At 51.1% G+C, this 15,101-nt stretch overlaps 3 protein-coding genes across 5 annotated transcripts in view; 2 read left to right on the top strand and 1 right to left on the bottom strand.

Moving 5' to 3' along the window:
• Positions 1–3,066, top strand: part of CCND3 (cyclin D3) — a 94,835-nt gene extending 91,769 nt beyond the window's left edge. For all 3 annotated transcript variants that reach the window (XM_032339945.1, XM_032339943.1, XM_032339944.1), the window contains exons 3-5: positions 577–736; positions 1,249–1,385; positions 1,896–3,066. In XM_032339945.1, the coding sequence (XP_032195836.1) occupies positions 577–736; positions 1,249–1,385; positions 1,896–2,063 (465 nt within the window). In that variant the 3' untranslated portion in view covers positions 2,064–3,066. The remainder of the gene's footprint in view (positions 1–576; positions 737–1,248; positions 1,386–1,895) is intronic.
• MED20 (mediator complex subunit 20) overlaps positions 1–15,101 on the top strand; it is a 154,089-nt gene that overhangs the window by 91,733 nt on the left and 47,255 nt on the right. The gene's annotated exons all lie outside the window — the stretch shown is intronic.
• Positions 4,236–14,870, bottom strand: BYSL (bystin like). Its single transcript, XM_032339927.1, has 7 exons — positions 14,536–14,870; positions 10,053–10,215; positions 7,457–7,595; positions 6,970–7,103; positions 6,246–6,406; positions 5,987–6,089; positions 4,236–5,461 (listed from the first exon to the last, which is right to left on the bottom strand). The coding sequence occupies exons 1-7, from the start codon at positions 14,801–14,803 to the stop codon at positions 5,116–5,118; spliced, it is 1,314 nt and encodes a 437-aa protein (XP_032195818.1). The 5' UTR covers positions 14,804–14,870; the 3' UTR covers positions 4,236–5,115.

The following is a 15,101-nucleotide window of genomic DNA, read 5'->3' as shown; positions in this document are numbered from 1 at the left end:
GGTTGGGTTGGGCAACCTCCCCTTTGAGGAACCTCAGGGTTGGTTCAGTGGCTCTGTCACAGGAGGCGTGGCCTCATGTTCATTCTGGTGTCTTCAAGAGGTGTGGACTTGGCTGCGATGCAGAACTGGAGGAGAGGCCAGTGGTGGTCTTCCCTTTCATAAATCCTTGGGATTTCGGAGAGTCTGTTTCATTCCAGAGGAGGTTCAAAGTTATGATGCTGCTGGTGGTATTCGCTGGTGCTTTGCTTCTTTCAGCCTTGGCTGGGGAAGTGTCCAGAACCCTGCATGAGGTCAGGAGAGGACCTGTATTATTGGCCCCCCTGAAAGATAACCAAACAGGATCAAAAGAGACAATTTATATCGACCATGTAGTTCTGGTAATTGGTAAGCGAGCAGCAGGTGCCCAAAGCCAACTCCCCCAGGACTTGCCATTCTGCAGCACCAGTCTGTAAACCCAGAAGCAGAACTGGGGTCTTGACCTTCAAGTCTGATGGGTTTCCTTCCCTGGCAGACTTCTGCTTTACTCCCTCTCCTTCCCTCCTCAGCCACTGACTCCACCCTCTTTCCAACCTCCAGGACTGGGAGGTGCTGGTCCTGGGGAAACTGAAGTGGGACCTGGCTGCTGTGATTGCCCATGATTTCCTGGCCCTGATTCTGCACCGGCTTTCTCTCCCCCACGACCGACAAGCCTTGGTCAAAAAACATGCCCAGACCTTTTTGGCCCTCTGTGCTACAGGTAAGAGCCCTGTACACTTTCTTTTTTTGCCAAATGAGGAAAATCCAAAGACTGGGAAGGGTGGCATGTAACTGGGTTGTGGTGTATACTCCTCTCAAAATTTGTGATTATCCTATCCTTTCTGAGGTGGGGGCCCCAGAGAAGGCAGCAGAACATAATCAGAGCGGTATGGGATTTGAGAGACACCCCCCCCCCCACCATCCCATGTAGGTGGCTTAGAAGTGACTTGCTCAAGGTCTCAGTGATGAAGCTGGGAGCAGAACGAAGGTCTTCTTGGCCCTGGTGTTTTTTTTTCCACACCAGGAAGAGAAGTCATTCACTCCCCAGTCCCTGGTCAGGCTCATTAACCAACCACCCTGGACCAGATGGTAGTGTGGGAGTTTGCTGTCCAGCCTGGCGCTCTCAAGAAGAGAGGCCCATTCCAGCTCCATTCACGCTGCCTGGCGCTTTTCTGAGCCATAGGAAGTCATCACCAAGCCTTTGCCTCATGCTTCCCTCTCCCTCTTTCCAAGATTACACCTTCGCCATGTACCCGCCATCCATGATTGCCACGGGCAGCATTGGGGCTGCAGTGCAAGGCCTGGGTGCATGTTCCACGTCTGGGGATGAGCTTACGGAGCTGCTGGCAGGGATCACAGGCACGGAGGTGGTGAGTGGGGGACCGAGGCCTGCAGCCAGGGGGCAGTTCCTGATGCAGCGCTATTCTCTGGGCCTCCAGCAGAGGGAGGTGTGCATCCCTAACCCAGTCCCCCTCCTGGTTTCAGGTGCCCCACCCTTCGGGCTTCTGTGGCCTTTTATCTCCTGCCTTGGTCTGGGGAAGAGCAGGCACCCTTGGGTGGGTTGAAGGGCACTGTCCCTGGGTGCCCTTTTCCTGCCAAATAGTGTGCAGGAGTGGGGGTGGAGGATCTGCTGTCACACGCAGGGCTGCTCTCACACCCCCTTGCCACATCCTCTTGCCAGTTTCTTAGAACTGAAGGCTGATTCCTGGGGCTGGGCTGTGGCCTAACCTCCCCAGACTTCCCTGTGTGCTGGAAGGTGTCCTTCCCCCACACCTGCCGCCAAATGCTGTGGGCCGTGGGAAGTGGACCCTTAGTCCCCAAAGAGACAACCTTCTGCCATCGTACCCAGCAGTCACAGCTCACTGTTGCCCTGTTTGCAGGACTGCCTACGGGCCTGTCAGGAGCAGATTGAAGCTGCGCTCAGGGAGAGCCTACGAGAAGCCGCCCAGACCTCGCCCAGTCCAGCACCCAAAGCCCCCAGGGGCTCCAGTAGCCAGGGGCCCAGCCAGACCAGCACTCCGACAGATGTCACAGCTATCCACCTGTAGCCCTGGAGAGGCCCCCTCCAGTGGCCATGGGCAGCAGAAGAGGGGACACTGCCACCCCCCCTCCCTGCCTGCAGGAACGAACCGCGCTACATCTGAAGCCCGAGGGGGCTACTTCCTATTCGCCCCTTGCAAAGCCTAAGGGGTCAGCCCCTACCTATCTCTGCAGTGTGCACTAAGGGTCCTGGCCAGCCATGTGTGTCGGTGGCTGGCTGGGCTCCTCCTTTTCTCCGCATCTGACCAGCTCTGCCCCTTCCCTGATCCTAGCTGGTGGTGGGCCAGGCTGGTTGGAATGAAATTGAAGTAGGTAAAATACGCGTACCAACATTTCTTTTTGAGGCGCCCCTATCTCTGGGCCTCTCACGTTCTCAGATGCCCACATGCCCCCAGTGCCTTGTAAAGGTGTTGCACCTTCCAGAGTTCTTTCTGGAGAAGTCTCAGATATTCTGGTAGACGTGTGTGAGGGGAAATAGTCTGGACAGCTCCTCTTGACACACTTTGGAGGCCCCTGCATGATCCATGCCCACAGCTGCTCCCAGAGGGCTGGCCCAGGCCTCTGTCAGAGGGGCCGGACCAACCAAGCCCTCCTTCGTTTCCGCTTTGCTTTCCGCTCAGCTTCTCCTGTGTGATTGAGGGGGGGGTCAGTGCTGAAGGAAGAGGTGGTTTTAATTTATTGTTTTGAGGATGGCTGTAAGAGGGTGTGGTGGGGCCCATCTACCCCACAGGTAGCAGTAACCCTGGTGGTTGCTGCAGCCCTCCCTTCTGCTACTGGAGGATCTTTGTGGCCGAGGAGCTGCTACAGCCTGGGGTGGGGCCATGCCCTCCTCTCCCTCTGGCCCTCTGCCCCATCCTCTGGGGGTGAGGGATGGAGCAGGAATGAACTGGAGGTGACAGCCCCCGTCTGGAGAGGGAGGCAAGCCCTGTTGACACAGGTCTTTCTTAAGGCCACAAGGTCCAGGCTGGTGGCCCAGGACCATCACGCTACCTTAATAAAGATTCTGGAATAAACCTGGCTTTGGCTTCTTGGGTTGGATGGTGGCATGGGCAAAAGCTGTTTCTAGAGCGCAGGATGTAAAAAGCAGGGCAGAAGTCAAGGGTCATGACGCAGGGGTCATCACAAAGCCAATTTGTGAAGGGCCAGAGTATTTTAGGCTCTGGGCCATTTGGTTTTTGCCCCAGATACAGTCAGTTCTGCATTACAATGGGATGTATGCATTCCTAAAACTCACGGCACCATGCAGAATTGCTCAATAAAAACCACAGGGCCCAGGGAAAACAGGCTTGAGGCACAACATTCAGTAACTTAGTGACACATTTTTAGGAAGGAAATGAAGTAGATGGCATAGTTTTTGCTTTAAATGGTTAAGAAACCTATATACTGTAATACAGCCCTTTCTCTTGAAAAAGACCTGAAGTGTGTGTGTGTGGTTCCCCACATGAGGTAAAGGGAGGCAGGTCTGGTGTCGGGGGCCTGTGCAGTTGGTAGTGTTTCTCAAAGATGCAAATGCAGATAAATACAAAATTCATGATCAGTTTCTCCTCAAATACATGATCTGGGTTGGAAGACAGTCACCAAAAGCAAACAAGAAGGGTTCTAGGGGCGCCTGGGTGGCTCAGTGGGTTAAAGCCTCTGCCTTCAGCTCAGGTCATGATCCCGGGGTCCTGGAATCAGAGCCCTGCACTGGGCTCTCTGCTCAGCAGGGAGCCTGCTTCCTCCCCTCTCTCTGCCTGCTTGTGATCTCTGTCTGTCAAATAAAATCTTAAAAAGTTCTAGAAGGACTGTACAGCTGGCCCTTGAATATGGGATGGAACCAGGCAGGTCCACTTACATACGCAGATTTTTCTAAATAGATGTATACACTTAACACTATTGATAAATAGTATGGGACTGTGAATGTGTGTTCTCATGATTTCCTTCACATCTCCTTTTCTCTGGCTTATTTTATTGTAGGAATGCTGTAGGTATGATACATAACCTACAAAACGTGTGAACTGACTGGTTATTGGTAAGGCTACTGGTGCTCATGTCTGGGGAGTCAAAAGTTTTATACGCAGATTTCTGGCTATATGAGGGGGTTGGTGCCCCAACCCCATGTACTCTTCAAGGTCCAACCCTACTCAGCTCTGCTGCTGTAGCATCAAAGCACCCATAAAAAACAAATGGATAGGCACGGCTGTGTCCCAACACAACTTTACTTAGGGACACTGAAATCGGAATTTCATATAATTTTCACCTATCACAAAATACTCAAGTTTTTTTTCCCACTTAAAAAATGTAAAAATCACGATTAGCTCATGGGCTGCAGGAAAATCTACTTACAACTCTACTCTGCCAACATCTGGTCTGAAGCTTTAAGTAGCCAAGAAAGTTAGGGAACCTGGCTGGCGGTGACTCCAAACTGACGCATTCCAGGGCCTGACCTTATTCTCCCTGGCTGCAGTTTTCTCTCGAGACTTTCTCCTGCAGCAGTCCACCCGCAGCTGAGACAGGACCATCTTTTGAAACACCCTCCTTCCTGGTTGCTGGCATTCCCCCAAAGTAGCTTCTGACTCTGTGAAGGCTCTAGCTGGAGACACAGACTCACAGAATGAGGCGGCAGGGAAGGGTATCAACTGTTAAGAATCTGCTCTGAACACAAATAGGGAAGAGTTTCCCGCCAGCTGAAGAGGGAAAACAAAGATTTCCACTGATCACATCAAAACACAGAAGTTCAATAAATACCTGCCTTTGGTTTTTATCTATATGGCCCAGTGATGAGCCACAACAGCCCGCGTAAAGAAACTATTCCAAGCCCTGGCCAGGGAGTGGGAATGCTGGCGTGGGGCACCTCCAGTCAGGCCTCAGAACTGAGTAGGGACAAAGACCTAGAATGGGGAAGAAGGAGCCAGCCTGACCCTCCAGTCCTCCCTGTCAGCCACTGGGAGTCACAGCTGCCTGTGACCACTCACTGTCCTGACCTGTCCCAAGTTCAGCTGTTAAAAGCTGTGTATCACCAACAGGGAATCCTGGTATCCCCTCATGCCTCTTCAGACCAGGCAGGGCAAGTCACTTTCCTCACTCCATGGTGACAGGCATGTCTTCCACATCTCGGGGGACCGCGCTCTGAAGCTCACGCCGAATCTCAGGGGACAGCTGTGGATGGGGCTGCAGTCGGAGCAGTTCCAAGAGGGCCTCCTTCTGATCGGTGGCTAGGTCTGCCTTGTAGCGCTGGACCAAAGTCAGGAGGCACTGGTGCCAGAGCACAGGCAGTTCGCGTTTATCCGTCCGGAAGCCCAGGAAGTGGAAGACCAGGGCGTCCAGCACACGGTAGGGCAGCGCATACTTCTTATCCAGCAACAGTCGCAGGAAGATGCTGTTAGCACCGCTGTATTCCATCTCGGCGATTTTCAGCATGGCTGCACTGGTGGGGAAGGATTAGTGGTGGGGGGGATGCTGGAGGAAGGGCCGCCTTCTATCGTCCCTCTGACCCTTTTCCTCCTCTGTTGGCCCCTGCACTGTGCTATTCCCGAAGGGGGCCATCTCAGGCTGCCTTCTCACCTACCCAACCTGACACGCCCTCGGCCCCCGTTACCAGCTCAACACAGATTTCACCCCAGATCCCTACTTCTTGCTCAACCGCTGGTCTCAGTATCTGGCTAGAATAGATTCAAGCATGTGAAGATCACCACCCTTAACACACTTTCTTCCCATGTTTCCTATTCATTCATTCAACTCTTTACTAAGCACCTGCCATGTGCCAGGCACTGGGCTCCCGTTTTGGGGGAGCTTACATTCTAGTGGAGTGGCAACACACTCAGGAGCTTCAACAAGCACAGACCCAGGGCTGTTCCAGCTCCTTCTCCACTGTGTGTGTCCCCCTACCCCCCATCCTGGGATTCTCCTATCTGGGTCTCTCCTAACTGTCCTCCACTCCCACCGATACTACCTGGAGTGCAACACAGGGATGGAGCATTTGGTGATGATGCTACCCACAATGATGGCTTCCCGGAGGGTACAGGTGCCGGACTCGCACAGTGGGATCAGGATCCCTGGGGAGAGTCAGACGGGGGTCACCTTGAGTTCAGGTTGAGGTGCTACAGCAGCTCCCCACCTACCCGAAATATAGTCAGCTCCCAAGTCAGGCTTGTTGCTTTCACCAGCAGGAGCTCCAGCCCCTCCCTCTCAGCGGCCTCCCGGGTTCCCACCTTTAAACCAGGCTCCGGGCTTAAACAGGGCCTTCTTGAGAGCCATATAGAGGTGGAAATTCAGTCGTTTGTATTCAGCGATGTCGTCTCGTACCCGGGGGAGCAGGACAAGGTTGTAGAAGCGCTGAGCCATGCGTTCCTTGAGGTTAGAGGCGAAAATCCTAGGTTTTTTGGGGGGGTGGGGGGTGGGAAAGAGGGATATGGGGGAAGATCCCAGGTCACTGGACAGTGTGGCACTGGCACTTTGAGTATCATCATGGCTGGTGCACACATGAGATGTGAGGTGTGTGTGGGAGTCAGCTGTGTGCACTCAACACCCAAGTCAGACAAGAGAGGGCACAGGACAGGCTACCAGGTGCCCCCAAGCAGAGTGAGTGCTGTCTTCAGGAAAGCCTGTGCTCTCCACTGTTCCCTTTCCTTCCCCAACATGGGTTCTCTCTATGCTTGTTATGAGGGAACTGAGCCTGCCTGGGGAGCCAGACTTCGGAAGCCCCTCTGACACACCAAGGGTTGTCTCTCAGTAGTTATGAGCCCTGCTTCTGGAAACTCATCAGAGCAGAGTCTCAACGTGGTCCTGGCCCTGAGGCCGGAAACAAGAAAGCTGGGGAAACAGTGAGCTAAAGAAGCACAGGCTAGAGCTCTGGGGCAGGACTAAAACAACAACAATGGCAGACAAAGCCTGTCCCCCTCACCCCCAGCATCTACCCAGCCCCCTTTACTCCACCTTGTAGCCTGGTACATGGCAGCTGCAGTCCAGGCCTCGGGCTCCGTCACGTAGAGTATCTGCTCCCAGTTGGAGAGCGCAGGGATGATCTTGAAGGCCTTGGGCAGCTTCCCACTACGGTACGTGGATAACACCTGGGGATGGGGGTGCAGAATGAGCACTGCCAATGACACAGAAGCCACGTGCCCCATGCCAGGCCCGTCTGTGTGGTTTTCACGGCTTGCTTACTTAGTCCTCAGAACAACCCTGTAAGGATGTGCTCCCAGCACCTCATTTCCCAGGCGGGGAAACCAAGACCAGGGTTAAGGAACCTTCCCCGAGGCCACCACGTGCCTGAGTGGCACAGCAGGAATCAGGACCCACACACACAGGCTCTTAAGTCTGCTCCTGGCCACTGTGCCTCATTTGTGTGGGAAGAGAAAGCTGGAGGTGGGAGCCCACAGCCCCTGGCAGGGTATTCCATTACGGCTCTCCTCTCAGCTCTTACCTCCCGGACTCCCCTGTAGACCTCCAGAACCCGGGGGTCCAGCTGATGCAAGGGAAAGCCTGACACCTCTGACATAACCGTCTCAACTTCCGTCTGCTTCTCAGTCAGCTTCTCCATGATGATGTCAGCCAGGGTACGCCTATGAGTAAGGGAGGTGCGGGAGGGAAGGAGAGAGGGCTGGGGTCAGACGTCCAGGAAACTCTACATAGCCCGCGTTGGGATGTGAGGCCCCAGTCTCTCTGGGCCATACCACCTACCACAGAATCCCTGCAGGGTGCGGAGGACCTGAAAGTCATTCATTCTGGGACAAAGCTGACAGTGTAGGAAGGTGAAGAACCTGCATTCTCCCTGTATGACCCTGGGCACATTCCTTGGCTTCTCTACGCCTCAGTTTTCCTCATCTGTGAAACAGGGATATTAACAGGACCTAACTCCTAAAGTCAGCATGAGGATTACAGGAGTTAACGTTCATACCTTACTATTAGGACATAGCAAGCATGCAGGAAACATTGTTTATTTCAAATGCATCTATCCTGTGCTGGTGACATGCGGAGGAGTCCCCTGTTACAAAGTCCTGGTATGACCTCTCCAGCGTGCCAGACACATCTCAGTTACCTTCTAAAATTTCAAGGAGTGAGGGGCCATTAAGGAGGGACTATGACACAAACTTCCCCATAACTTCATTTATTAAAATTTATGGAGGGGCCCCTGGGTGGCTCCATGGGTTAAAGCCTCTGCCTTTGGCTCAGGTCATGATCCTGGGGTCCTGGGATTGAGATCCCCTATCAGGCTCCCTGCTCAGCAGGAGTCTGCTTCTCCCTCTCCCTAGGCCTGACGCTCTGCCTACTTGTGCTCTCCATCTCTCTGTCAAATAAATAAATATAATCTTTAAAAAAATTAAAATTTATGGAAAGGTTTCTAAGATTAATGGTATTTTTCTCAGGTTCCTTATGTAGAGCGTATCACACATCACCTTATTCTGACAATTTGGAATTACTGTCACGTTGGGCTTCAGGATAATAACGGTGTCTTCAGAGGCTCTATAGTACATTTAAAATACCTCCTGTTTTCTCAACACCAGGCAGTGAGGCAGGGCTTGGCAGATGTTACCTCATACAGGCTGTGCGACATCTCAAAGAGGTGTCATTACTGCCCTTATGCAGACACAAGAACAGATACCCACAGAGGTCAATAATTCCTCCAAGGTCTTAAAGACTTGCTGGATCTTCAACCCTGGTCTTTCACATTCTAAAATTCAGGTACTTGACGGTATGCTATCATGTAACCCCAACTGCACTGGCCTCTGACTGCTGAGTTCATGTGGGTCTGGGCTTGGCTTTCAGAAGCTGCCAGCTGTCATTTCTCAAGACTATCAGCAGCCCCTGTTTTCGGTAGCTGTGACCAGTAAAGTCACCCAGCCAGTTCTGCCAGCATGCTGTGTTACAAAGGAGTTCAGAGGTGCTGAGCGAGAACCCAACGGGCTCTCTGGCAGGACAAACATCCCAGACCAGGACACACTGTGACATCTACTTCAGCTGCTGGGCATCAGTGTGGGCAATGGGCTCATTTTCTCATTCTGTGCTCTCAAGTGATCACAGAACTCCTTGAGCTTCCTTTTTAAAAAAAAAAAAAAAAAAAGATTTTATTTATTTATTTGACAGAGCGAGAGAGAGGGGGGGAAGCAGGCTCCCTGCTTAGCAGAGAGCCCAATGCGGGGACTCGATCCCAGGACCATGAGATCATGGCCTAAGCCAAAGGCAGAGGCTTAACCTACCGAGCCATCCAGGTGCCCTTTAGTTTCCCTTTCTTTTTTTTTTAAGTATCCCTTTCTTATTCTCAATATTACTAGCAAAGAGATATGCCCTAAATTAGCTCTAAAAAGCATAAGAACTAAGAACAGCATCATATAAGTATCACAGGGTCAGAATGAACTAGTTGAGGGCCTTTATCCGAGACTCCGCCTCCCCTGGGTCAGAATCTATGGGCTTGAGAGTTTGACCATAGGAGCTTTAGTGCCCGCGTGCTTTGGAGCTGCCATTTAGGATACATGGCAAGAAAAGTGTGCTTCCAACCGGGGGTGAGTCTGCCCACCAGGGCACATCTAACAGTCTGGACACATTGTTTGGTTATCGTGATTAGGGAAAAGGTCACTACTGGCACCCAGCAAGCAGAAGTCAGGCATGCTGCTAAACATCCCCCAGTGCACAGGATAGCCTCCATAAAGAAGAATTATCTAGCCCAAAATGCCAGTAGAGCCGAGGCTGAGAAACCCGGGCTGAACTGATGCTGAGAGCGTGAAAGAGACCTGGCCAAGGAAATTAGCACTCAGCAAACCGAGCAGACCAAAACCACATCCAATGGGATGGACTGCCCTGGAGGCATGAGAGAAGGCCCTATAGCTGTCTCGCTGGGCAGTTCTATAAGTGGACAGCTGGGCCTGGGTCATTCCCACTGAGGAGGGCCGGTTCCCCAAAACTAGCTATGCTCAGGCCCTTCCCAAAGGCAGGGAACCGAAACTGCCAGGGCATCTGCTTCCCTGTAGGAAAGCTGCCACCGGAACCTGACCTCCCACAGCCCCAGACCATGCCAGCTCTACCTGGCAGGAGGGTTCTTGTTCATGAACATCTCAATGGCACGCTCATCCTCAGGGTCCACGACCACCTCTGCATGATGGCCTGACCCTGTCATTGTGGCAGCCTTCTCCAAGGTGGGCCACTCCTCGTCCTCATCATCTGATCCATCCTGTGGGACTCCTGGACCTAGAAGAGGAGAAAAATGGATGAGCAAAGGCAAGTTGTGGGTGGGAGATGTAGAGGTCATTTCAACGTTACCCATGATGCACAGTACAAGCCTCAAATGGGCTTGTAACAGACACGGACAATTGTAGTGAAAGCAGCGATGCCCCACTATCTTCCAGTTCCGGGGTGGGGGGGGGGGGTTCCTGTTCCCGATCTCGCTTGAGAAACAAAATGTACAAATATGAGCCAAGGAGATAGCGATGCCAATGCATAATCATTAACACGCAGGAGCTCTTCTAAACACTGTACCTAATTTTCATAACACCAAGAAGTAGATACTACTATTCTACCCAGCTTCAGAGGGGAACTCTGAACACATTGTTTGTAAGTAACTTGCCTAGGCAGGTAGTCTGCATTTAGACTGCGCATTCTTCCCCTCTGTTCTATACACGTTGTAGGGCTTCAATATATGCCAAAACGAGTAGTAGAGGCAGTGTATACCACAGGCATGTAAAAGGTGATGGAAGCAAGGGACAATCAGACTCTGGACAGGCAGTACAGGAACTGGAGGAGTGTGCTCCAGGTGTGGGTAACAACACTGGCAGAAACGGTTGGTTACCAGAGTATCTAACAGGCTGTAGCACGAAATAAGGCTAGAGCAGTAAAGTAAAGCTCCACTGCAGAGGGTCTTGAGGCCAGGCAACGGAGTTCAGATTTCAATGGAACAAACCCCTTCCCCCTGCCTTTAGAACTTATTTATTTGAGAAAGAGTGTCTGCGCATGCACGTGAGCATGAACAAGGGCAGGGGCGGAGGCAGAAGGCAAGGAAGCAGCAGACTCCCAGCTGAATGCAGAGCCAGACACCGCACAGGGCTCAATTCCAGGACACTGAGATTATGACCTAAGCCAAAGTCAGATGCTTAACTGACTGAGCCACCCAGGCACCCTGGCACAACCCATTTTTATAACTGATTATTGGAAGGCTACAGCTAGCTGGGCATCTGGAAAGGTGTGTAATAATCCAAGCAGAAAGATAAAATGTTACACTCAACAGCTCATTAAGAACAGAGGCAGTGGGACGCCTGGGTGGCTCAGTTGGTTAAGCAGCTGCCTTCGGCTCAGGTCATGATCCCAGCGTCCTGGGATCGAGTCCCACATCGGGCTCCTTGCTCAGCAGGGAGCCTGCTTCTCCCTCTGCCTCTGCCTGCCATTCTGTCTGCCTGTGCTTGCTTTCTCCCCCCCTCTCTCTCTGATAAATAAATAAAATCTTAAAAAAAAAAAAAAAAAAAAAGAACAGAGGCAGTGAGGACATCTGGGTAGCTCAGTCAGGCACCTGCCTTCGGCTTGGGTCATGATTGCAGGGTTCCTGGGATGGAGCCCCATGCATGGCTCTCTGCTCAGCAAGAAGTCTGCTTCTCTCTCTCCCTATGCCTGCCACTCCCCCTGCTTGTGCGCACCCTCTATCAAATAAATAAAATCTTAAAAAAAAGAACGGAGGCAATGTGTGATAAAAGCTAAATGGGGGAGGGGGATGCACCAGATGTTTTGTCTCCACATGCTAACAAACCCCAAATCTGTGCCGGTAGGTAGATTTCCCTTTACTCCAGAGACTCACTCCAGCTCCCTCCTGTACAGCAGCTCTTGGATAAGCCACAGGCAATTCAAACTTCACCTGTCATCAACCGAATTCACTCTCTTTCCCTTCTAGGTCTCTGCATTCACTGTATTCATGTCTTAAATGGCACTACTGTCCACCAAATGCTGAGGCAGAACCTGGTAGGCCTGCCTCATCCCCTGCCCTCACCCCAATACACAATCAGTGAGCAAGTCCTATTCAATTCTACCTCCCAAACTATCAAATCCTTCAAAGTTCTGCCTGAACCTAGATTAGCATCATCTCATCTGCATTAGTTCAACAATCCCCTAACTGGTCTCCATATTTTCCAACAGCCCCCTACTGTCTCTGGGACAACTTTAAATCCTGAACATAGCCTCGGAGTTTTCTGTAGATTTGGTTCCTACCTACCCTACTACCATTAACCCATTCACTCAGCAAACAGTGAGTGCCTACTATATGTGAAGCACCATTCTGAGCGCTGAAATTAGTGTAAAAGACAAACCGACAGACCCGAGTGTTTTAATAAGGGAAAGAGACAATAATAAGTATTAAAAGAAGACACGTGCTATGAAAAAGACATAGAGCAGGGGCGCCTGGGTGGCTCAGTGGGTTAAAGCCTCTGCCTTCAGTTCGGGTCATGGCCCCAGGGTGCTGGGATCAAGCCCCCGCATCCGGCTTTCTGCTCAGCGGGGAGCCTGCTTCCGCCTCTCTCTCTGCCTACTTGTAATCTCTGTCAGATAAATGAATGAAATCTTTAAAAAAAAAGACACAGAGCAGAGTAGAGAAGTTGTAAGTGTGGAAGCAGAAATGGGAGCTCGCTCTTTCTTTTTTTAAAAAAGATTTTATTTATTTGAGAGAGACTCAGTGAGAGAGGGAACACAAGCACGGGGAGTGGGAGAGGGAGAAGCAGGCTTCCCGCCAGGCAGGGAGTCCAACGTGGAGCTAGATCCCAGCACCCTGGGATTATGACCTGAGAAGAAGGCAGGCACTTAATGACTGAGCCACCCAGACACCCCATCTATCTTTCTTTTCCTTTCTTTCTTTTTCTTCTTCTTTTTAATATTTTATTCATTTGGGAGTGAGAGAAAGGGACAAGCAGACTCCCTACTGAGCACGGAGCCCAACATCAGACTAGATCCCAGGACCCTGAGATCACGACTTGAGCAGAAATCAGATGTTTAACCGACTGAGCCACCCAGGTGCCCCCAGATATTTCCATTTTTAACGGAGTGGCCACGGTAGGCTTCTCTGAGAAGGTGAAGAATCAGGGGAATAAATCTACAGGGGTATGAATACAAAAGAAATAATGAGGGCAAAAGCCCCAGCTTATTATGTTTAAGGAAAAATAAAGCCTGTATGGATGAAGAGGAGAAGGGGAAAGTACTAGAAGAGGTCAATTTGGCAACAGGGGCAGATCACATAGATCTTTGAAGTCTTCCTGCTGTTGCGAATGGACTGTAAGGTGGATGGGAATACTAATTAGGAATTACTACAATAATCCAGGTGAAAGATTATGGTGGTTCAAACAGGACTGTGTTTCAAGGTGATGAGAAAAAGTCTGACTCTTAATCTATTTTGAAGACAGTCAACAGGATTTCCTAAAAGATCAGATGTGGAGTAAGAAAGAGAGGAATCCAAGGTTTCTGTCTTGACGAAATGGGAAGATATCATCCTATTAACTGAGATGAGGAGGACAGTGGGAGGAGCAGGCTTGGCAAGAACAGGATTTCTGTTTTGGACACACTAAATTTGAGATGTAAAAAAGACAGCTGAAACAGAAGAATCTTATTTTCATGGAAGAGATCTGGGCAAGAATACAAAGTTGGGAGCAGTCACCAAGTAGATGGCACTTAAACCATGAAACTGATGACAGCACCGAAGTGACATGAAGAGGTTCAAGAACTGAACCTTGTGTCCCAACAATGATAAGAGGCTGGACCCAAAAGAGGAGTCAGCAGAAGATACTGAAGCCAGAAGGCCAGTGTTCAACTGTCAAAAACAGTGCTCTCAGGACAATTAAAGATGAGATCTGAGAAACGGATCAAGCAACTCGGAGGTCAACACATGCACCCTAATACTGACCATCTTTTAATTAGTCTCTCTTCCTCTTGAGAACCTGAACAATATCACTCTTTCTGCTGAGAGCACTTTCCACTCATTTTTCTCAACACAAAAGTCATGCAATCTGGGAAGCCTGACCCCAAAAGTAATGCTATTGTTATAAGGAAAGCTATTCTTTCTTTACCCTGGAATGTATTGTTCTAATAATCAATTTAATTATCTCTCTCTTGGGCTAGACTGTAAGATCCTGAAGTCAGGCACATGGCTCTCCTGTTTCCTTCTTTACCCAAACCATCTAAACTCCTAGCACAGTGCAAAGCGCGGACTAGACAACCCCCAAGAATGTACAGAACAAATGGATAAATGTTAGGAGTGCTCTGTGGCGTGAGCAACTACTTCCTGTTGGTCTAACTTCAGGGGTGCCTAGAAGCCGAGTATCTAAAACTACAAGTGATGTAGAGAGGTCTGACCATTCTAAATCTGGTCCAGAGCGGGGTCTCCCAATTCATTACCTTCGCAAGGGTGTACTGCGGACCCCTTATTTACTTTATTTGATTTTCTTGATTTCAAACGATTCCCGTGCCAAATACCTTTTGGTCGTCTACTCCTCCCCTCCCCCAAAAGAACCTCCCTCTTCCTGGTACTCCCCCACCCCCACTCACCGAGCCGCGTGGTACGCTCGCGTGGCGCTGAGGGTTTGCCCCTAGTCCCATGCTCGGTCTCGAGTTCCTCCTGCTGCTGCCGTGCTTGCTGCAAAATCCGTCGGGTCAGCCGGGGCCCCACATACTCTTCCTCCTCGTCTCCGGTCCCACGACCGCGCCGCTTTTCCCGGGCTCCTGCTCGCACCGCGTCCCCACTCAGGATCTGCTCAGCCAGGGGCGCATGTTTTTCCTGACCCGCAGCTCCGCGAGCCGCCTTGAATTTGGGCATTTTCCTCCAAAACTTCGCCGGAAAACTTCACACGTGGGAACGGAGGGTGGGTGGGGGGGAAAGGTCTCCAGCGCACTTGCGCAGTGAACTCTCACTGCCCAAGAGACTCTCACGGAGATTACAGCGCCTCCTAGCGTTCGGAGGCCAGGAGTGCCATCCGCGCCGTCACACCCCCTAAAAGAGCTCGCGGATCCTGGAGCTGGACTCCCGAATAAACTCATTGCATTTAACGTTGGATTCTCCAAGTGGTGGCAGTCGAGCGATGATTTTTCTACTTTCACGGATCGAAGACCTATGT

This window comes from Mustela erminea, chromosome 4, assembly GCF_009829155.1.
Source record: "Mustela erminea isolate mMusErm1 chromosome 4, mMusErm1.Pri, whole genome shotgun sequence".
In the NCBI taxonomy this organism is placed as follows: Eukaryota; Metazoa; Chordata; class Mammalia; order Carnivora; family Mustelidae; genus Mustela; species Mustela erminea.
This window is presented reverse-complemented; position numbering and strand designations above follow the sequence as displayed.